We start from the raw sequence: 24,474 nt of genomic DNA on the forward strand, positions 1-24,474 counted from the left end.
GGTTCACTTTTTTTTTTTTATTACTGCGATCATCGTGTGGGTTAAATAATGCAAAATTGTAATAGTTCAGACTTTTATGGACACGGTTATACCAATTCAATTTTTTTTTTTTATTAATCCAACTAGGGGACTTAAACCAGCGATGCTTGGATCTCTTGCACAACATACTGCAATACTAATGTATTGCAGTATATAATTATCCTTACAGTCTCCTACTAGGACCCCAGGCTGCCATGACAAACCTCAACACCCCACCATCACACCGCAGGGGGCCGATGGGTTGTCAGAGGGGGCCGCTCTCCTCTTTCTATTAGCTTAGATGCTGATGTGTTGTCAAAGGGCCCCCCCTCTTTTGAACGGCTTAGATTCCATGGTCGCTTTTGACCGCGGCCTCTAAGGGGTTAAATGGGCAGGATCCTGCTCGTCTCAGTGAAGCGTCGGCTGTGTTATACAGTGGATAGCCGCGTGGTATGGAATGGGCTCGAACGCGAGCTCGCCCCATACCCGGCTATGACGTAAGTATACGTCGGGAAGGTGTTAAGCGTGTTTTTATTATACTAAATTTCATATCTAGTTCAATCTTGATATTTGTTTGTTGCATGTTTTAAAAGGCCAACTCTCCCATTGATGTGCATGTAGGGCTCAGATTCTCATATCTCATGGCAGCACACACTGTGCAGCTTCAAAGACAACTAAATTCTTATATACATGGGCTACTTCAACGGACTATGCCAAAAAGACATTTTTCTTTTGTATATTTTTTTTCTTTAAATCTATCCATGCTTTCCCCTGAAACCATCCCCAAATTTTTAAATGAATACATGGACCTGATAGGGCACATTGACAAGGCTGTGTATTCTGGCCCTAAGTGCAGAACTGTTTTCTTTCCAATAAGGATTGGTATTTGTATCTAATGACTACATTACTGCAAAGTATCTAAAGAAAAAACAAAAACACACCAAACAGTTTTACTAACTTTACGCTAAGAGTGAACTCCCATGTGCAACTTCAACAGATGAAATACTGGTAAAAACGTGTCAGTTTTATGGTCAGAACTTCAGGAACAAAAACAGACAAAAACAATTTATATTTATATACAAATAAGACCTTATAAATCCAGTTCTGGCAAAAAACATCAGTTAGCGTGCTATAAGACGTAACTTACGACAAACAACCCCCATGGCAAGCATGATCGATACCCACTTCTGCTGCTGAGGTCATCACAGACACTCTATCCTGAGACAGGAGTTTGTTCACCCTTCTTCCATATAGAAGGGGGGCCAGAACTTCCCGGATGGATCCTCTCCTCCTTGTTTGCTATTGTGTAAGGCGGTAGAACCCTGCACATGTTGACACTGCCCACAAAGAAATAGAAGGACACAACACTGCATGGCAACAACAGGGGCTGCCCTAATAAAGTACACCACTTTGGACGTAATCTTTCATTCAGTCTCTACCATGTAGAACCTCTTTCACCATACGAGGCAAAAATATCTTTAGAAAGTGGAAAAAGTTGGCACTACAACCATAGTCATCAGAATCTGGGGAGAGATGCAGTTGTGCATTTCCGTCACTGTCCAGCTGAGTTTTTACGGTTATCTGCATTAACGGCTTGCCACCCTCTATAGTGTCTGCAGCCAAGGCCTGTGACACCGCAGTCTCCAGCTTTATGCCCTGCGCCAATATGCCCTGCATGTTCCTCCGCACCTTGCGCCTGCCCCCCCAGACCTGGTGCCAAACGTTTATCTTTATAGAGAGCACGCCTTTTTCTGTAGAGCCTTTGGGGATTTGGGATGCATTCCCTTTGTCAAGTAGAGCTTTCTCTGACATGTCTTTCTGTTGTTCGTTCACACAATCACTGCTGGAATCCTCTATCCTCCTCTTTTTTGGGCTTATGCTCTGTATTTCCTCTGTGCTTTCCCATTTTCTTTTATCCTGAATTCCACCTTCGTTCATATTTTCCCCTTTTATCGGAGTTGATTTATCATCAATGATGAGCTCACCCACACTGGGCACCTCATGGTCATTTTCCTTACTGCTTTTGACACAGACACCATCCTTACCACTACCCTGTTCATAGCTACACAATAACACCTCTACTAATACGATCTTCACGGCTAAGAAAACATCTTCCAATGATGCCTTTCCAGTAGAGATAGAAATGTCTGTCCCTTCAGCCTTCTCCCCTTCAGAACCTGAAGGCTGTATTAATAAGGTAATGCCCCAGGGGCGAGATGAGGATCGTAGCTTGTATAAAGGCGAGCGGCAAGTCTTTGCAGCAGCTGAGCACTGAGTGGAGAAGCGGCGAGCTATCCGTGAGCTAACATTACCACAGACGTTATGATTCAATTCAAATGGATCCTGAACATTAAGGGAGCCAACACGGAAACCTTTAGTCCAGAGAGGTGGAGGTGAGGAAATAGGAACGTGAAAAAGAAGGCCATCACGGGGGCAGAGAATGTTTGAATGCAAGTCCAGAGAAGAAAAATAACAAAAAAACTCTGAAAGTAGACAACCTGGGAAAAACAAAAATATTAAAAAGATTATATGGCTGAAAGATTTAGCTTGAATGCTGTAGAGGTTTTAAAAAGGATGTCACGGATTATGTTTTTTAGTTAGTTCTCTTATACATTATAGAAAACAGGATGGGTTCTCCGCTGTTCTTATGTGTAAGGCTGGCGGCATCCCATTTCCGCAACAGAATTCTGTGCGGAAATTTCGTAGCATTTACAGTAGCAGCAAAGTGAATGAGATTTAGAAAATCTCATGTCCACGATTCCGGGGGAAAAAAAAAATTAAAAAAAACGCAGAAAAGTAGCGTGGAAGGTATTTTGAAGTGCGACTTTCATTTCCGCAGCATGTCAATTTAGGCCAGGTTCCCACAGGTTGGAAACGCTGCGTAAAACTACACTCGGTACAGTCCAACGTGCCGCTATGACAATGACCGGGGGTAAGTATAAGCTTTTTTTTTTATTAATTCGAAATTAAATAAAAAACGTTTTTTCTCATTTGCGATTTTTGCGGTGGAAGTGCAGCATTTCCACTGCAAATAAACGTAACACTTGGCTATTTGTTGCGGGTTTTACATCTCCATTAAATTCAATGGGAAAAACCTGAAACAGAAGGTTTCGAATATGCAACGAATATGCAGCATAAATGGACATGTTGCAGATTTAAAATCCGCACCCCAGATCAATTATGAACGTTTTCGCTGCATTTCTTTCCCGCAGTGCGCATACGATTTCTTTATATCTCATCCACTTTGCTGCTACTGTAAATACTGCGGAATTTCTGCACAGAATCCAGTTGTGGAAATGCCGCAGCGTTAACACTCTCTATGCTGCGGGTTTTGTGTGGAGATGCTGCATGTTTGGCCCATGGACTTGAATGGGGAGAATAAAATTCCCCAACAGATTTGTTTTGTTGTGGCTTTTACATAGGTTTACGCAGCGGAAATGCAGTAAAATCTGCGGGAGCACCAATACTGTGCTATAATCAATGCTTAACACTAATTCTGCTGGTAAAACCGCAGCGTTTCCGCAGGAATTAGGTGTGGATTTCCGTGATAGATTTACCAGCGTGTTTTTGAGAGTCAACTGCAGAATTTCTGTTGCTGAAAATCTGCAGCGTATCCTGTGTGTGGGTGCATACCCTAAGAGTATGTGACACGGTCGCTGCCGAGAACCCCACCCTGGGCAACTTACGGGTGTCCCTCTACATTGGACAGGCTGAGATGTACGGACTGAGCGCTGTTGCATTATTTATTTGAGAATAATCCCGGACAACTTGTTTAAGAAACAACTTTCATTTTGGAGCTAAGCTTTTTATGAGGAACACCGTAAAAATGGCCTACATTCTTACACCTGAAATCCTACCAGTCTCTTTGCCAAAAATATGACTATGAAAATGACAAGGATAGCAGTGTGTATCTGAAGACATCATCTTTATAGAAACAGACAATATGTTAATATTAACTCACTCAGGCTCTGCAGATTTTCACTGACTGGGAATTGAGTGCTGTCAGAGGCAAAAGAACAGTCCCATCCGTCAACCACATGAGGGGCATTATCCACTGCAACGAACAACAAACAAGATGGCGTCTAGAACAGATCTCCCCGTCACAACGCACATACAGTAAATGGTTCTACAAAACTCACCAGCAATCTCTCGCAGATGACGGAGACTAGGAATTACTGGAGGACTCCTTGTTTGTAAGAAGAAAATAACAAGCAGCGTCAAAGCATAATTATTCAGCAGTGGTCCACCCCCTAGCGGGTTACCTGGAAGTCAAAATGAGAGAAATGGAGAACATGTCAAATTAGCAACAACTTGTATTTGCAATTATCCAATTTCAACACAACCCCCAAGCTATAAACCTATGATATTCTGCATGTCTGTTTTTTTCACATGTCAACTTCTATTCCTCCTCACCTGCAATCTCCTGTACCCGGGCCCAGTATCGCAGAGTGTATACAAGTTGTGGCACCCGAGGGTCCAGATCAGAGCAGAGGCGCAAGTATGAAGAATTGCATAAAGCAAGCCTGGGTGAGAATAGAAAATATATTAATTTAAATCAAGACTAGCAGATTAAGAAAGAATGAAGTGAGGGCATTCATTTGTGTCTCGCCTGTTGTTTAGGGTGATATCTCCCCTCAAGCCTGAGGTCTTGTGCTGAAAATGTATAACTGGACGCCGTGCAGAGGGAACACTCTGCACCCCATGTACACCAGGAACACACTGCCTTAATACTCTCCCAACAACATCAAGGATCTCTTCTTGGGAAAGTCCTTGCAACGACAGTCCAGGGGTTATATTCTGGAAGGCAAACACTGTTATAGTTAAGAGCACATGTTTCTGATTTACCAACCAGACTACCAGGACTTGTATGTGGATTCGCAAACATGCCCTACTGATGATCGAAGACACCATTTAACTGTAGAGAGTAGTAGAAGATGAGACATCCACATCAACAGGCCCACAAGCAACGCTGAAGTTTAGTAGGCCCGTGGCTGTAAGATGCCGTGGGGAAAGGCGCCTGCTAAAGGCACAATTCACATATGAATACAACGAACAGAGTGCATGCATATGTAAATCATTTGTATGTGAAATGTTTATCAGATTACCACAGTGCTGTGGGACTAAGGCTACACTCACGTGTGTGTGTGTGTGTGTGTGTGTGTGTGTGTGTGTGTGTGTGTGTGTCACGCACTCACAAAGCACATTTTTATATTTTTTGAACATTTTCAAAATCTAATTGATGTGCAAATCACACACCGCACGCGGATGTGCATCCGCGTGCAGTTCGTGGTTTTTATCCACCCATTGACTTCAGATCTGGATAGATTGTTACCTACTGGCAAGGGTGTAGCGAAATATTATACAATAAGCAGGGAAGGTTTGTCCTTGAGTGTTAGAGAGACTTCATTCACTCTGGAACACCTTCCTTGTCGCCAATCACTTGCTTATGCCTGGTTCTGGAATTAGTGGCTGGTTGAGCCATACTTTTTAATCAATACAATAATAAACAATTTCTTAATCGTTCTTTCAGGCGGTGAATCCAATATAGGACTTGCAGTGAGTTTCACGCAGCAGACTCTCACTGCATGAAAACCCACGCATGTTTCAACGGTCCCATTAAAATCAATGGGACTGTGTGCTGCTCGTGATTTCCATGCGCAGCACACGGACGTTATTCACACTCGTGTGAATGGGCCCTAAGGCTCCTTTTAGACCGGCCAATATGGGCCGTAAAATCGAGTGCAGATCAACGAAATCGCTCTCGATTGGTGCACATTTGCTCCTTTCACAAGGAGTAATGATTGGTTATGTATGGGGACAAGTGATCATTACTACCATCATGTCGGCGGCACATCTCCCTGTTTAATGCACCTTTAATGCTTTATGGGCAATTTTTATATTTATTTATTATTATAATTTATTTTGTTTTAAACCTTCCCCTCTTTTTTTTTTAAACCTTCCAAAGTTCTATTGTTTCTCCCATCCCTGGGTTGAACTTGATGGACATATATGTCTTTTTCAACCATACTATGAAACTATGCAAGATGTAAGTCGGATATTGCCACCAAGTCGTTTTAATGTATTCTTCAGCCCACATGGCATCAAGTAAACTACACGCCATCCCTTTGAGATGTCAGACCCAAGTATGTCTGCACATGCACAGAAAGAACAGCGATGGTAAACTACCTGATATGGGTAGATTTCTCAATCAGCATCAGCCTATGGTTAATCTTATTTCTGCTGTATGACAGAATCAGTTAAAGAACGATCTAAAATCCGTAAGAAGCGCAGACTAAAGACATAAATGACAATAGATACAGACAATCTCACCTCATCATCATCATCATCATTTTCAAGCTCTTCTGTAACTTCCATGACTAGTTCTTTTTCATCTTTCTTGGGAGATGTGTCTTCCTCCAGTTCATCATTATCTTCTACCTGATTTTCTGCATCTAAATCCTTGCCTATAATCTCCATCTTCACTTCCGCACCCTCATCTTTTCTGTCCATGTCGTCTTTTTCATTCTTATTCTCACCAAGCTCCAGATGCAAATCCAAGTCACACCCACTGATTTCCAAGCCATTTACAGAAGAACCAAATGGCAGAAGCAGACAACCTGGCAATATAGGTAAGAGACAGACTAAGCCAAACGAAGCAAGTATGTATGTACACTACCGTTCAAAAGTTTGGGGTCACACAGACAATTTTGTGTTTTCCCTGAAAACTCACACTTATATTTATCAAATGAGTTGCAAAATGGCTAGAAAATATAGTCAAGACATTGACAAGGTTAGAAATAATGATTTTTATTTGAAATAATAAATTTTCTCCTTCAAACTTTGCTTTCGTCAAAGAATGCTCCATTTGCAGCAATTACAGCATTGCAGACCTTTGGTATTCTAGCTGTTAATTTGCTGAGGTAATCGGGAGAAATTTCACCCCATACTTCCAGAAGCCCCTCCCACAAGTTGGATTGGCTTGATGGGCACTTCTTGCGTACCATACGGTCAAGCTGCTCCCGCAACAGCTCTATGGGGTTGAGATCTGGTGACTGCGCTGGCCACTCCATTACAGATAGAATACCAGCTGCCTGCTTCTTCCCTAAATAGTTCTTGCATCATTTGGAGCTGTGCTTTGGGTCATTGTCCTGTTGTAGGATGAAATTGGCTCCAATCAAGCGCTGTCCACAGGGTATGGCATGGCGTTGCAAAATGGAGTGATAGCCTTCCTTATTCAAAATCCCTTTTACCTTGTACAAATCTCCCACTTTACCAGCACCAAAGCAACCCCAGACCATCACATTACCTCCACCATGCTTGACAGATGGCGTCAGACACTCTTCCAGCATCTTTTCAGTTGTTCTGCGTCTCACAAATGTTCTTCTGTGTGATCCAAACACCTCAAACTTCGATTCGTCTGTCCATAACACTTTTTCCAATCTTCCTCTGTCCAATGTCTGTGTGCTTTTGCCCATATTAATCTTTTCCTTTTATTAGCCAGTCTCAGATATGGCTTTTTCTTTGCCATTCTGCCCTGAAGGCCAGCATCCCGGAGTCGCCTCTTCACTGTAGACGTTGACACTGGCTTTTTGCGGGTACTATTTAATGAAGCTGCCAGTTGAGGACCTGTGAGGCGTCTATTTCTCAAACTAGAGACTCTAATGTACTTGTCTTGTTGCTCAGTTGTGCAGCGGGGCCTCCCACTTCTCTTTCTACTCTGGTTAGAGCCTGTTTGTGCTGTCCTCTGAAGGGAGTAGTACACACCGTTGTAGGAAATCTTCAGTTTCTTGGCAATTTCTCGCATTGAATAGCCTTCATTTCTAAGAACAAGAATAGACTGTCGAGTTTCACACGAAAGCTCTCTTTTTCTAGCCATTTTGAGAGTTTAATCGAAACCACAAATGTAATGCTCCAGATTCTCAACTAGCTCAAAGGAAGGTCAGTTTTATAGCGCCTCTAAACAGCAAAACTGTTTACAGCGGTTCTAACACAATTGCACAAGGGTTTTCAAGTGTTTTCTAATCATCCATTAGCCTTCTAACACAGTTAGCAAACACAATGTACCATTAGAACACTGGAGTGATGGTTGCTGGAAATGGGCCTCTATACACCTATGTAGATATTGCATTCAAAACCAGACGTTTGCAGCTAGAATAGTCATTTAGCACATTAACAATGTATAGAGTGTATTTCTGATTAATTTAATGTTATCTTCATTGAAAAAAACTGTGGCTTTTCTTTCAAAAATAAGGAAATTTCTAAGTGACCCTAAACTTTTGAACGGTAGTGTACATTACAAGTGCTGTAAAGGAAAAGTGGAACAGTTGCCAGCAGCAACCAACTAGATTACAGCTCATGTTTTTCAGAGTCCCTTTTCTAAATGAAAAATGCAATCTTATTGGTTGATAGGGGCAGTAACTCTGCTTTTCCTTTGCACCAGTTTTGATAACCCGTGTTATAAAACTTTAGTGACAACCATTTCCTGACCTGGGAAGAACTCAGTAAATGTTTCCCGAAGTAAAGAAAGCAACAGTTCCCGCAGACGGCTCTCATGATGAGATGGGGAGCAGAGAGAGACAACGTTTTTCATTTGATCCCCTACCTTGAAGAGATAAATAAGAATATAAAAAATCAGTACAGCAAGCATGTATGCAAAACATTTGTATCAAATAATAAAGAGTTAATATATAGTTTTAATATTGAGCTATCACTATATAAAACATCTATACAGAGTGAAGTGAGAAAGATGGCTACATTATGCGGTTTGTTCTTTTGATTTTGTTGAACTGTTTTGTTTTTTGCCAAAGTCAAACCTATTTGGTAATAGAAGCAAAATATTCAAAAAAAGACCAACAATACTGAAAAGGTACAGGATTTATAAGACGGGGATTTTTTTTATTATCAAATTGCAACTTATGGGCTCCTTGTGCCATCCTTGCCACTTTTGTGGAAAAGGGCTGTGACTTCGGAGGAAGGGGCTGTGGCTACTACTGCCCACAAATTAGAATTTACGCCAGAAAACTAGCGTAAATGATAGTGGAAAGCATTATATAAGCGATCAGTAGATCGCATTGCGAAGTCCCCTAGTGGGACGACAAAAAAAAAAAAATAATTTTTAATCCGTTACATAAAGTTTACGAAAAAACTAAAATAAATAGATTACAGTAAAAATAAAACCATTTTTTTCCCCAAAAAGTCATTTTATTTAGTAAAAGTGTAAAAAAAAGTAACACATACAAATATATGTTACCACCGAGATCGTAACGACTCAAACAGGTAAACGCATTAATTAAACCGCCGGGTGAACGGCGTCCAAGAAAAAAACCAATGAAATAGTTCATTTTTTTCTCCCATTCCCACCATAAAAAATTAAATAAAAATCAATAAGTCCCATGCACCCCAAAATACTACCAATGAAAACGACACCTTGTCCCGCAAAAAACCAAGCCCACAAATGGCTACATCGATGTAAAACGGGGAAAAAAAAAAAAGTTACAGTTCTTGAAATGCGGTACATTTTTTTTTAAAAGGGTTTTTGTTTTGCAAACGTAGGACAACATAAAACCTCTACATATTTGGTATCCCCATAATCGTGCCGACCCATAGAATAAAAGGTAACATATTATTTAAGCCGCATAGTAAACAGCATAAATTTATAACGTGAAAAACAATGAAGGAATAGCAGTTTACTATAAATTCTTTTTACTATAAATTCTTTTCTAAAATAAAGTTAATAAAAGTTAACCAATATATTATATGCACCCAAAAACGATGCAATTAAAAAATACAACTCGTCCCGAAAAAAACAAGCCCTTATATGCTACGTCGACAGAATAATAAAAAAAAAAAAAAGTTACGACTCTTAGAAGGCAACAGTGAAAACACCAAAAATAATCCTTGGTCATTAATGCACAAAATGGCCTGGTCATTAAGGGGTTAAAGATGCTTTGACACATTTATTGTTAAGAGTTTTCTCCAGCATTTCATTCTATTAAGACCGGCGTATGAAACGTCAGTCTTAATAAATTGCCCCCAAAAAAGGTTAGTAGAAAAGAAATGGAAAAAAAGCTGCTAGATAACAGAAAGATTAAAAAAAATAAAATAAAAAAAAAAAAAAAAAAAACCTTAACCCCTTCCCGCTTCTGGACGTACTATTAGGTCATGGCAGCTGTATAGTTCGCGCTCCATGACCTAATAGTACGTCTCGGGAGTAACGGCCGTTTCGGCCGTCCTCTCGACACATACAGGAGCTGTGACAGCTGCTGTCTCGTACAGCAGCTGCCGCACCTCCTACAGCGGGGACCGATAGCTGTGTACCCGCTGATTAACCCCTTAAAAGCCGCGTTCTATAGAGATCGCAGCTTTTTAGGGGTTAAGCTGCCATCGCCGGCCTGCTACACGATAGCGGCCGGCGATGGGGACTATGGCAACCGGACACCAAACAATGGCGTCCGGCTATGCCATAGACGGAAGCTTAGTGGGTCCTGACAAAGTCAGGACCCACTATGCTTGCTGTCAGTGCATGTAGTGCAGTGTATTAGAATAGCGATCAGGGCCTCCTGCCCTCAAGTCCCCTAGTGGGACAAAGTAATAAAAGTAAAAAAAAAAGTAAAAAAAAAAAGATGTGTAAAAATAAGAAAATAAAAGTTTTAAAAGTAAAAATCCCCCTTTTTACCTTATCAGTTATTAATAAAAATATATAAACAAACAAATAAACTATACATAATTGGTATCGCCGCGTCCGTAACGGCCTGAACTACAAAATTATTTCATTATTTATCCCGCACGGTGAACGCCGTAAAATAAAATAAACCGTACCACAATCACAATTGTTTGGTCACTTCACCTCCCAAAAAATGGAATAAAAAGAGATCAAAAAGTCGCATGTACCTAAAAATGGTAATGATTGAAACTACAATTCCTTACACAAAAAATAAGTCCTCGCACGGCTTTATTGATGGAAAAATAAAAACGTTCTGGCTCTTAGAATATGGTAACACAAAAGTGAATTATACTTTACAAAATGTATTTTATTGTGCAAACGCCATAAGACATAAAAAACCTATAAACATCTGGTATCGCCGTAATCGTATCGCCCCGCAGAATAAAGTGAATATGTCATTTATAGCAGATAATAGTAGAATTGATGTTTTTAGTCACCGCGCCACTTAAAAATAGAATAAAAACTGATCAAATAGTCGCATGCACCCCAAGAAAACTACAATGAATTCCTCAAAGGGTCTAGTTTCCAAATTGGGGTCACTTTTGGGGGGTTTTCCACTGTTTTGGCACCACAAGACCTCTTCAAACCAGACATGGTGCCTAATAAAAAAAGATGCCTCAAAATCCACTAGGCGCTCCTTTGCTTCGGAGGCCGGTGCTTCAGTCCATTACCGCACTAGAGCCACATGTGGGATATTTCTCTAAACTGCAGAATCTGGGCAATAAGTATTAAGTTGCGTTTCTCTGATAAAACCTTTTGTGTTATAGAAAAAAATGGTATAAAAAGGATTTATGACCAAAAAAATAAATGTAAATTTCACCTCTACTTTGCTCTAAATTTCTGTGAAACACCTAAAGGGTTCATAAACTTTCTACATGCTGTTGTGAATACTTTGAGGGGTCTAGTTTCTAAAATGGGGTGTTTGATGGGGGTGTCTAATATATAGGCCCCTCAAAGAAACTTCAGAACTGAACTGGAACCTAAAAATTAAATAAATTAGGCAATACTTTGCTTCTTACATTATACTGATAATGAGCCGTGCCCACCCCGAGATGACCCCAGTTTTGACCGTTTGTATAAATGGAGACCCCTATTAGACCGTTTCAGTGCCCGGTTTTCCCAAGCATACACCCCCGAGAAGTGTATTTCTATTGAGGAGTCCTTGGTACATTTTAAAGGGAGGCTTCAATTCCGCCAGTACCTGCCGGGTAAGAGGGCAAGGTATGGCGTGAAGATGTATAAGCTGTGCGAGAGTGCATCAGGGTATACCTACAGATTTAGGATATATGAAGGGAAGGACACCAGTGCTCAGCCCCCAGAATGCCCCCCCCTTAATGGGAGTTAATGCAAAAATTGTGTGGGATTTGGTGCACCCACTGCTGGACCAGGGTTACCAACTCTACCTGGATAATTTTTATACCAGCATCCCGCTCTTCAACTGCCTCGCTTCCAGAAGTACTGCGGCATGAGGCACTGCTAGAAGAAATATGAGAGGCCTCCCTAAGACTCTGCTTGGGGAAACGCTCAGAAGGGGTGAGAGCAGGACACAATCTAGCAGCAACATATTGTGTGTCAAGTACAAGACAAGAGAGATGTCACACCAGTACCCAAGTACCTGTACGAGGTATGAGTACAGAGACCCCCAAACCAGACTGCATCCTGGACTACTATAGGTACATGGGAGGGGTGGACTTGTCAGATCAAGTCCTGAAGCCCTACAGCGCCATGCGGTGTGGTATAAGAAGCTGGCCGGGCACATCATACAGATGACATTGTACAATGCGTACGTGCTACGTCGATGTACAGGCCAGAGGGGAACTTTCCTGGAATTTCAAGAGGTGATTATCAAGAACCTAATCTTTAGGGACCAAGAAGGGGGGGGGGGCACCCAGTACTTCTGGAAGCGGGGCCACACACATCGTACCAGGGCAACACTTTCCAGGAGAAGGTCCCCAAACTGGCAAGAAGGGAAAAAGTCAAAGGTGCAAAGTCTGCTATAAGAGGGGGATAAGGGAGGACACAATATATCAATGTGACACGTGTCCCGAAAAACCAGAGCTCTGTATGAAAGAGTGTTTTCAAATGTATCATACATCCCTTGGTTTATAATTTACCCCAATTTTACTTACCCTGATGCACTCCACACAGCTTATCCCCCCTCGTCTTTCCCCTCTGGGCCCTGCTGTGTGCCCAGGCAGCTGAAAATATCCACATGTAGGGCATTGCCGTACCCAGGAGAACCCACAGTACAGTTTATGGTGTGTATGTCTCCGGTCAAAATGCCACTACACCTCTAGATGAATGCCTCAAGAGTGTAGTTTTTAAAACGGGGTCACTTCTTGCGGGTTTCAACTGTACTTGTACCTCAGGGGCTTCTGCATACATGACTACGCACCAGAAAATCCCCAGTAGGCCAAATGGTGGTCCTTTCCTTCTGAGCCCTCCCACGGGCCCAAACGGCAGTTTATCACCACAAATGGGGTATTGCGGCACTCAGAACAAATTGCGCAACAGAATGGGGTATTTAATTTCTTGTGAAAATAAGAAATTTTCAGCCAAAACTACATATTATTGGGAAAAATTTATTTTGTTTTAATTCCCAGCCCAATTCAAATAAGTTCTGTGAAAAAACTATGGGGTCAAAATGGTCACAACACCCATAAATGAATTCCTTGAGGGGTGTAGTTTCCAAAATGGGGTCACTTCTGGTGGGTTTCCATTGCTTTGATACCTCTGGGGCTCTGCAAATGCGACATGGCACCCAAAAACCAATCCAGCAAAATCTGGACTCCAAAGAACACATAGCGCTCCTTTCATTCTGAGCCCTCCCATGGGCCCAAACGGCAGTTTATCACCACAAATGGGGTATTGCCGCACTCAGGACAAATTGGGCAACAAAATGGAGTATTTTATTTCTTGTGAAAATAAGAAATTTTGATCACAAATGACATTTTATTGGAAAAAAATGACATTTTTTTAATTTCACAGCCCAATTTAAATAGGTGCTATGAAAAAACTGTGCGGTCAAAATGGTAACAACAACCATAAATGAATTCCTTGAGGGGTGTAGTTTCCAAAATGGGGTCACTATTGGGGGATTCCTACTGTTTTGGCACCTCAACACCTTTTCAAACCTGGCATGCTGCCTAAAAATATATTCTAATAAAAAAGAGGCCTCAAAATGCACTAGGTCCTTCTTTGCTTCTAGGGCTTGTGTTTTAGTCCACGAGCGCAGTAGAGCCACATGTGGGACATTTCTAAAAACTGCAGAATCTGGACAATACATATATAGTAGTGTTTCTCTGGTAAAATCTTCTGTGTTACAGAAAAAAAATTGAATAAAATTGAAATTCAGCAAGAAAAATGAAATTTGCAAATTTCACCTCCACTTTGCTTTAATTCCTGTGAAATGCCTGAAGGGTTAAAAAACTTTCTAAATGCTGCTTTGAATACTTTGAGGGGTCTAGTTTTTAAAATGGGGTGTTTTATCAGGGTTTCTAATACATAGGACCCTCAAACCCACTTCAGAACTAAAGAGGTACCTTAAAGAAAAGGCTTTTGAAATTTTCCTAAAAATATGAGAAATTGCTGTTTATGTTCTAAGCCTTGTAACGTCCAAGAAAAATAAAAGAATGTTCAAAAAACGATGCCAATCTAAAGTAGACATATGGGAAATGTGAACTAGTAACTATTTTTGGTGGTATAGCCGTCTGTTTTACAAGGAGATGCATTTAAATTCTGAAAAATGCTATTTTTTAAAAAATTTCTCAACATTTTGCAATTTTTCACCAATAAAAACTGAATATATCGACCAAATTTTACCACGAACATGAAACCCAATGTGTCACCAGAAAACAATCTCAGAATCGCTTGGATAGGTTAAAGCATTCCGACGTTATTACTACATAAAGTGAAATATGTCAGATTTGAAAAATGGGCTCTGAGCCTTAAGGCCAAAACTAGCCTGCGTCCTTAAGGGGTTAAAGAGGCTCTGTCACCACATTATAAGTGCCCTGTCTCCTACATAAGGAGATGGCAGGCTCAGACAAGGGCAGTAACAGAGAAAGGTCTATTAGTAGTATTGTTCCAGCCCTAGACCACACTCTCCCCTTATTATATAATGCACTGAGACCACTTGCTGAATGAGTAATCCTACGCGTTTCAGTATCGCTGGTACACGTGATACGTCATCAGGGATTAAAGTTTTTAAATTGTTTATGCCGGTTAGCACAGTTCTGTGCCGATACTCCCGGCGCGAGCACGACTCTAATGCAATGGCCGCACACGCGCCGGCGACGTTTCAGGGTAGCGGCGAGCCTCCTTTTTACCAGCCAATCAGAGCCAACTCGGACGACACTGAATCTAACTATACTAGTTATCACTAATCCTCTATAACCCTGGTCGCAAAGGATGGTGATGTTCTGGTGCGGCGATCGTTTGTTCTGAGATGTACTTAACCCATTGTACTGTATCTCCGTAAGTGTAAATATCCGCTTTCAGGTCTCCAAGGCTACCAGGGACGCCGTGTAGTCTGAGTTGGCTTTGATTGGCTGGTAAAAAGGAGGCTCGCCGCTACCCTGAAACGTCATGAGTGACGTGTCTACTTCGGATTGGCAGCTGGCCGAAAGTACGTCAGCAGAGGAGGGCTGAAGCCTGTTAAAAGACCGACAATTCGCCGGCGCGTGTGCGGCCATTGCATTAGAGTCGTGCTCGCGCCGGGAGGTAGTATCAGCACAGAACTGTGCTAACCGGCATAAACAATTTCAAAACTTTAATTCCTGATGACGTATCACGTGTACCAGCGATACTGAAACGCAAGGGGATTACTCATTCAGCAAGTGGTCTCAGTGCATTATATAATAAGGGGAGAGTGTGGTCTAGGGCTGGAACAATACTACTAATAGACCTTTCTCTGTTACTGACCACTTGTCTGAGCCTGTTATACATGAATCTGGGCTTTAAGAGCTTATTTTAAGAATCTATTAATAAAACGTATATTTTAATTGTTCTAATCAGGCAGTGAATTTAGAAATCAACGGAACGTAAGACTATATCAGTGTGCATAGGTATTTACATAAGGAGATCTAATGTAGGTGACAGCAGTGCTTTTTATTTAAAAAAAACGATTTTTACGTTAGGAGCGATTTTTGCTTTATGCTAATGAGTAGCTTAATGCCCAAGTGGGCGTATTTTTACTTTAGACCAAGTGGACGTTGTGCAGAGGAGTGTATGACGATGACCAATCAGCATCATGCACTTCTCTCCATTCATTTAGTCAGCGCATAGTGACACTGCGTTATTCACTATGTGCTGTCTTATACTAACACATTAACAATACTGAAGTGTTTAGATAGTGAATAGACATTCCACGGGATGTCTTCACAATCCCTGCACTTCGTTACTGCTTCTGTGGTAGTTACAGCAGAGGAAGCGTAATCTCGCTGTAACCTGTCATCTACAGCGTAATCTCGCGAGATCACGCTTCCTCTGCTGTAACTATCACAAACAGAGTAACGAAGTGAAGAGATTGTGAATAGACATTCCGTGGAATGTCTATTCACTGTCTAAACACTTCAGTATCGTTAATGTGTTAGTATAAGACAGCACATAGTGATCTAAAAGGAACCCTATGCGCTGACTAAATGAATGGAGAAGAGTGCATGACGCTGATTGGTCAGCGTCATACACTCCTCTGTACAACGCCCACTTGGTCTAAAGTAAAAACACGCCCACTTGGGCATTAAGCAACTCATTAGCATAAATCTAAAATCGCTAATAAAGTGGTGAAAAGAGATCGTTTTTTAAAATAAAAAGCACTGCTGTCACCTACATTATAGCGCCCAACTCTTTATGTAGGGGATAGGGCACTTATAATGTGGTGACAGAGCCTCTTTAAAATGTAGCTAAACGTTTGATAAACTTCTGACATGTCAGAAGTTTGGATTGGTGGGGGTCCGAGCACTGAGACCCCCACCAATCGCTAGAACAAAGCAGCTGAAGCCCTCGTGTGAGCGCTCAGCCGCTTCGTGTCTGTTCGGCTTTTTCCGGAAAGAGAATGTATCGGAGTACGGGCTCATAGACTTTCTATAGAGTCCGTACACCGATACATTTATTTCTGGAAAAAGCCGAACAGACACGAAGCGGCTGAGCGCTCACAGTAACGCTTCAGCTGCTTTGTTCTAGTGATTGGTGGGGTCTCCGTGCTCGGACCCCCACTAATCCAAACTTCCGACATGTTACTATGACATGTCAGAAGTTTATCAAAATTTCAGCTATTACCAATTTAACAATTGTGAAGAGCAACGTAGTCATAATTTAGAAAAAAAGAACGGATTGAAAACGAGGGAGGATGTATTTTTGCTAAACTATCAGGAAATTTCTAATTTTAGAAGCAATACAATTCCAATGATAGACAGGATCAGCGGCAGGGAAATCAGATTACCTGTGACTGCTCTCCCCAGCGCCATCAAAAAAATACAAGGAGGGAGAAGTATTGACATGATATTTGCCTGAACATAGCCCCTCTACAGTCTCCATTTACCGGCTATTGGAGCTGTAAGCTATAGATAGATAATGCCGGTTCTTTCCTCTTGTTCCTTGAACAAGATCTAGTCTTTCCCTTTAACACTCACATCAGTACAGCGCATCAGTTGTTTGCTCAGAGCTTCTGGATCAGGCGGTTGTAGGTTTCGGTGGGTTCCTCCTTTCTTATTTTTAAACTCCTTCTTTTCCCGTGGTTTCACCTTGAGACGATGACCTTCTAATGTAATGTCAGTCTGTGAAAGTACTCGGCAAACACCATCCTGGCTTACAAATTCTACAATGGCATAGAGACCCTAAAAAGTGGTAAACAGTGTTAGAAAAGGCACAAAACACACTTAACAACAGTCACTTTATTATTATTGAATAAACAATGTAACTTTCCACAGTATCAACCCCTTCCTGTCACTATTCGGTTTTTTTCATTTGTTTTCTCACCACCTTACAAAATTCAGAACTCTTTTTTTATTTTTCCATCAATAAAGCTGTATGAGGGCTTGATTTTTGCGGGACGAGTTATACTTTTTCATGCCACCGTTTATTACGTGACTTATAGTGTAATAGGAAACTGGAAAAAAGTCATTCCCTGAATGTTTTTATGGCGTTCACGTGCAATAAATAAAAATGACATGTTAACTTTATTCTGCGGGTTCATTCGATTACGGCTATACCAAATTTATAGTTTCTTTTTTTTTATGTTTTACTACTTTTAAAAATACCTGAGTTTTGTCGCAATATTCTGAGAGCCATAACTTTCTTATCTTTCCGTCGATTGAGCGGTATGAGGGCTTCTTTTTGCGGGATACAGGTTTTTTTTATGGGAAATTAAGTGACCAAAAGTCATTCTGGAGTTTTAATTTTTTACTGCGTTTACCATGCAGGTTAATGTAAACCTCTCACTACCCCATACATGTGCAGCTGAGTGCACCATGTTATAGGTCGCTGCATCACAGACCCTGTGGCACCTTGAATCACCGGTCTAGCCTCCACCGTTCTGGAGATATCCGTGCCGTTATGACGCCCGATATGTAAATTAGCCCCTGTACGGTCAGTGGGGCGTTCCTGGACATAGAAAGGGCAGGAGGGCGTGATAGTTAGCGCTCTGCCACTGTCCAATCAGCTGCAAACAGTGTTAGAGCAGCTTCTATTGTGTGATCTCTCTCGCGAGATCAGTCTTCTTATCACCGGGTGACAGGTGCTGGAGAGAGGAGAGCGCGTGCATACACAAATACACAGCAGTGATCCACAGCACAGATACCGAGGAGAAGCTCTCCTCCTCTCTCCCGCTCCTGTCAGCCAGTGATGAGAAGACTGATCTTGCGAGAGAGATCACAGCAGAAGCCACTAGGACACTGTCCGCAGCTGATTGGACTGAGTCAGAGTGCTGACTATCACGCCCTCTGCCCTTTCCATGTCCAGGTATGCCCCCACTGATAGTACTATGGTTGTCACGATACCAGAATTTGTACTTTGATATCGATACTTCGTGTAGTATTGTGATACTCGATACCAAAACGATACTTTGCTGATAATAATAATTTAAAAGAAAGTTCTTCCATTTTCTGATGTGAGGCATGTGGTGTCAATGAATTTTGAACCTACATGTGCCTCACATTAATAGTAATTAACCCCATCATGTTCCTCAGTCGTAATGGGCAACATTGGGTTAGTGTGTGAGATACATTATTGGGTTAATTACTATTAATGTGAGGCACATGGAGGTTCAAAATTCTACATTACAGCGCCGATCAGATTATGTAGGAGATATGGCAATAATAATCTGGTGACAGAGCCTCTTTAATGTTTATTGTAAAAAATGTGTGTGTTTTCTTTAACATTTTTTTTATTTTTAAACTTTAATGTACTGGCTTATATCTATATGCCAGTACATTAGCATGTGTGCTGATAGTACACAGGCAGTTGTTAGGACATACCTGAGTATGCCCTAACAGGAAATATGGTCAGACAGCCCTGGGGTCCCTCAATGGACCCTGGGCTGTCTGCCCATTTATGGTATGTCCCTCGATCATGTCACAGGGCACCCCTCCTCATTTTTCCCTTGAATGCTGCGGTCAGCTTTGATCGTAGCATTCAGGGGAATAGCGGAGAAGATAAGAGGTTTCTCCGATCTCCGCCGTTACATCTGTGTAATACACCCATTGCCACGCTTCTGACAACAAGAGTGCACGCGCAGTCAGCATGAGGTGATGCGGCCGGCGCTGCACTAATGGGCAGCGGTTGCCGCACTGAAGAAAGAACATGGAGGTGTTTTGCAGTGCGCCCGCCATATTCGGTCTTCAATGCCGGCGCTCATTAGTGCAGCGCTCGTCGCATCATGCCGAATGCACTCGCACACACTTGCCAGGAGCGGGACAATGACTGTATTACACAGCCACAGCCTTGCTGTATCTACATTCAGGCGCACAGCTTCGTATCGAAATACATGAATTAACGGTATTGAACCGTTTGAGGGTGCACGGTATCGAAATAGTATCGATATCTCGAGGCATCGTGGAACCCTAGATAGTACAGGGGCTAATTTACATATCGGGCATCAATAATAACGGCAACGATATTTCCAGAACGACTAAGGTTAGACAAATAATGCAAGGGTCCGTGCAGCAGCGCCGATAACATGCTGCACATGTAAGGGTAGTGAAAGTTTTTCTTAAAATCATGTTGAATTGTAATAGTTCAGACTTTTACGGACGCAGCAATACCAATTATGTTTATTATTAATTTAGCAAATATAAAAGTGAATGAATAGAAGAGAAACCTAAATCAAATCAATATTTGGTATGACCACCCTTTGCCTTCAAAACCGCATCAATTCTTCTAGGTACACTTGCACACAGTTTTTGAAGGGAATTTGTTCCAAACATCTTGTGATCTTCTGTGTATGTTGCTTCCCCAAATTCTTCTGGCTCTTCATGTAATCCCAGACAGACTCGATGATGTTGAGATCAGAGCTCTGCGGGGGCCATATCATCACTTCCAGGGCTTCTTGCTTCTTTACATTGAGGATAGTTCTTAATGACATTGGCTGTAAGTTTGGCGTCGTTGCCTTGCTGCAGAATAAATCTAGAGCTAATCAGACGCCTCCGCTATGGTATAGCATGATGGACAAGTATCTGCCTACATTTCTCAGCTTTGAGGACACCATTAATCCTAACCAAATCCCCAACTCCATTTTCTGAAATGCAGGCCCCAAACTTGAAAGGAACCCCCACCATGCTTCACTGTTGCCTGCAGACACTCATTATGGTACCGCTCTCCAGCCCTTCAACTTTGCCTTGTTTTCACGTCGAATGTATGGCTTTTTGGACGCAATTCTTCCATCAAGACCACTTCTGGCCAGAATTCTATAAACAGTAGATGGGTGTACCTGGGTCCCACTAGTTTCTGCCAGTTCTGAGCTGATAGCACTGCTGGACATCTTCCAATTTCACAGGGAAGTACGATGTGTCTGAACTGCTGAACTAAATTTCCTTGGCCAACCATTGCGTCTACAGTCCTCAATGTTGCCTGTTTCTTTGTGCATATTCAAAAGAGCTTGAACAGCACATCTTGAATCTCATCTGCTTTGAAACCTTTGCCTAAGAGAGACCTTGCTTATGCAGTGTAACTACCTTGTGTCTTGTTGCTGTGCTCAGTCTTGCCATGGTGGACCTGCGACATGAAAATGTCTTCCACAACCTCACCTATGTAGCAGAATTTGACTGTTCCTCATCCAGTTTTAAGCCTCCTACACAGTAGGGATGCACAATGCATCGAAATCTCAATACCATTTAGAAGCTGTGCGGGGGAAAACTATTCGATGCCACCAATTTATGTATTTCGATACAGAGCAGTGCTGCCGCACAGCTTAGTATTAAAATTAATGAAGAGAACATAGCGCGCGCACTCTACAGCACCCACGATGTTCTTTTCCTTCAGTACCCGCTCCGCTCGTCCTTAGTGCAGGCCGCGTCACAGTAGGAGGGAGGAACGCTCATCCCTCCTTTCTCTACCGCCACCAATGATAACCTGAGTATGTGAGAAGGGAGAGGGAGTGGAATGTCGAAAGCGGCACAGGCAGCTTGTGTGGAATCCGTTCTGCGCTGCATTGTAGTGACAGACCAGCCCCAGGCAGGTATTAGTTAGAACAGAGCAAAAGCTTGAAATAAAAGCACTAGAGCAAGCACTAGTATTTTTTGGCAGCCAGCATTGAGGAACATTGGGGTTAATGTGACCCACATTAACCCCAATGTTGCCATTATGCGAGGGAAATGATAGTCACTTATTAATGTGAGGCACGTGATGTTATGAATCTTGAACCTCCATGTGCCTCACATTATTAATGAACCCCATCGTGTACCTCACACATTAACCCAATGTTGTCCATTATGACAGTGAGCGAGGTACTTGATGAGATCTCTTACTATAATGGGCAACATTGGGTTAATCTGTGAGGGAAATGATGGAGTTAATTACTATTAGGGCTTATTCACATGGCTGTGTTTGATCCGTGATATACGGATCGTATGTCGCCTGCATTTCCCAGACCGAACACAGTTCAAGAAGCCGGGCTCCTAGCATCAGTTGTATACCTAAATGAAGAACACCACAGAAAAAATACCCCTGTTCATTTATTGTAGTCATCGATTTGACAAAATACATAGTGTCTATGGGGACTGAAGCATGGTAGTAACGGTGGAACCCGCTGAATAATAACAAAACCTAAAGTTCGGAGTCTGACACACCAAAATAGTAATTAAAACAAAGAAACTTTATTGAATACATCTAAAAATAAAGCATATATTAAAACCAGAGATGATTTCCACAGTGCAAAAAAAGACAACCAGATAGATATACACAATATATGCAAATACATAGGTAATGGGTGACATAATTTAACCACAGAGATAAATAATCAGCATATTGCAATTGTACAATGTATATTTAGAATTACAATACATAAACCGGCAAGAGAACCTGTTCAGCAAGCAACAAGATAATTTAACATATAATAGTATTTTAAATACATGTATATAGATCATTGCCCATCAGTAGAGCCATATGAATAAGGCAATACTACTATACAGGAGCAGGATGCATAGCTCAGTTTAGCCAAATAACGCAACACATATCACATGTCAAAATCAGGGCAGTGTCTGTAATGCCAGTCATAAGCTGAAAACGCAATAAACAATGAATATTACACTATAAATAGACCTTTTTGCTGAACAAATAGCATCTGCTGAAGAGGAACTCTTACCCATCTGTGACAGTCACCGTCTCTGGGGTGACACCAGAGACGGTGACTGTCACAGATGGGTAAGAGTTCCTCTTCAGCAGATGCTATTTGTTCAGCAAAAAGGTCTATTTATAGTGTAATACTCATTGCCGGTTTATGTATTATAATTCTAAATATACATTGTACAATTGCAATATGCTGATTATTTATCTCTGTGGTTAAATTATGTCACCCATTACTTATGTATTTGCATATATTGTGTATATCTATCTGGTTGTCTTTTTTTGCACTGTGGAAATCATCTCTGGTTTTAATATATGCTTTATTTTTAGATGTATTCAATAAAGTTTCTTTGTTTTAATTACTATTTTGGTGTGTCAGACTCCGAACTTTAGGTTTTGTTATTTTCCTAGCATCAGTTATCTATGATGCTAGGAGTCACTGCCTAGGATTACAGTCCAGGACAGTTTTCCCCCGGGGAGGCAGTGGTGTTTGGTATAATTGGTTAATCATACACCTGACTATAATACTGCAAAATTCATGACTTTGTGCAAGTGCACCTAGAAAAATTAATACTGTTTTGAAGGCAAAGGGTGGTCACACCAAATATTGATTTGATTTCGAATTAAAAAAAAAAACTTTTGATAAATTAATCCCCCTAGGGGACTTGAACCAGGGATTCTCACAGCCTCCTAAATAGGAGTACAAATATGGCAGACCCGGGGGCCTTCACTAGGCCCCCAGGCTGCCATGACAATCATCGACACCCCACCAAGCGGCCAATGGGCTGTCAGATGGGGCCGCCCCCTCTTTCTAACGGCTTAGAGGCTGCGGTCGCTTTTGATCATGGTATTTAACCCGTTAGTGACCGCCAATACGCCTTTTAAAGGCGGCCACTAACGGGCTTTATTCTGATGCATATGCCTTTTTACGGCACTGCATCAGGATAAAGTAAACAGAGCAGGGAGCGTCAAATCTCCCTGCTCTCAGCTGCTAGAGGCAGCTGAGGGCTGGGAGCGTCCCTGCACTGCCGGGTGAGATCGATATTCGTATCGATCTCACCTGTTTAACCCTTCAGATGCGGTGCGCAATAGCGTGCACCGCATCTGAGTGGTTTTGGAGAGAGGGAGGGAGCTCCCTCTCTCCCCACCGACACCCGGCGATAAGATCGCCGAGTGTCTGTGTCTCTAATGGCAGCCGGGGGCCTAATAAAGGCCCCCAGGTCTGCCTGGAGCGAATGCGAATGCCTCTGGCATGACCTAGCAGATGCCTGCCCGTTTTAAACGGACAGGCAGTAATACACTGCAATACAAAAGTATTGCAGTGTATTATAATAGCGATCGGAGAATCGCATATTATAGTCCCCTAGTGGGACTAGTAAAAAAGTGAAAAAAAAGTTTAAAGTTAAAGGAACAGTGTCACCACAAATTTTTTTTTAATATGTTAAAGATGTTAGTGCTTTATTAAAAACGTTTGGATTAATTTGTGTGTTTGTGTGTTACTTTTTCTTATTTTTTTAATTTTTTCTTCCCTATGGGGGCTGCCATTTTTTTTTCCATTTCTGTATGTGTCGATTAACGACACATACAGACATGGAATACGGCAGCTCCAGTCCCATAGGGACTGCGAACGGGGCCCGTTCCATCCACTAACATGTACGCCGCTGTGTGGGAACGGCGCATGCGCCGCTCCCACACAGTTCAATTTGAAATGCGCGCCGTCCGGCGCCATTTTCCTGTGGACCGGAAGTCGCGGCCGGACAGTAAGATTACTACTTCCGGTCGCGGCTTCCGGACTTGTGCACATGGAGCAGCGGCAGCAGACGGAGCGGATGGACCGGAGGGAGCGGCGGCGACTGGAGCAGGTAAGGGATTTCTATGTATGTTTGTGTTCAGTGTGTGTTTACTACTGTATGTAAACCTTCTACACTGTGTGTTAGCTCAAAAAATGGCGACAC

General features: G+C 41.9%; 1 protein-coding gene across 1 annotated transcript in view; it reads right to left on the reverse strand.

Annotated features, from left to right (window-relative positions):
- Nucleotides 1-963: 963 nt before the first annotated feature.
- Nucleotides 964-24,474, reverse strand: part of TUT1 (terminal uridylyl transferase 1, U6 snRNA-specific) — a 28,240-nt gene continuing 4,729 nt past the window's right edge. The window contains exons 3-10 of the mRNA XM_075837313.1: nucleotides 17,374-17,577; nucleotides 8,506-8,620; nucleotides 6,349-6,635; nucleotides 4,628-4,815; nucleotides 4,432-4,541; nucleotides 4,158-4,280; nucleotides 3,980-4,072; nucleotides 964-2,516 (exon numbers count right to left, since the gene is read on the reverse strand). Of these exons, the coding sequence (XP_075693428.1) occupies nucleotides 1,447-2,516; nucleotides 3,980-4,072; nucleotides 4,158-4,280; nucleotides 4,432-4,541; nucleotides 4,628-4,815; nucleotides 6,349-6,635; nucleotides 8,506-8,620; nucleotides 17,374-17,577 (2,190 nt within the window). The 3' untranslated portion in view covers nucleotides 964-1,446. The remainder of the gene's footprint in view (nucleotides 2,517-3,979; nucleotides 4,073-4,157; nucleotides 4,281-4,431; nucleotides 4,542-4,627; nucleotides 4,816-6,348; nucleotides 6,636-8,505; nucleotides 8,621-17,373; nucleotides 17,578-24,474) is intronic.

The sequence above is a fragment of the Rhinoderma darwinii genome, chromosome 9 (genome assembly GCF_050947455.1).
Source record: "Rhinoderma darwinii isolate aRhiDar2 chromosome 9, aRhiDar2.hap1, whole genome shotgun sequence".
Lineage (NCBI taxonomy): Eukaryota > Metazoa > Chordata > Amphibia > Anura > Rhinodermatidae > Rhinoderma > Rhinoderma darwinii.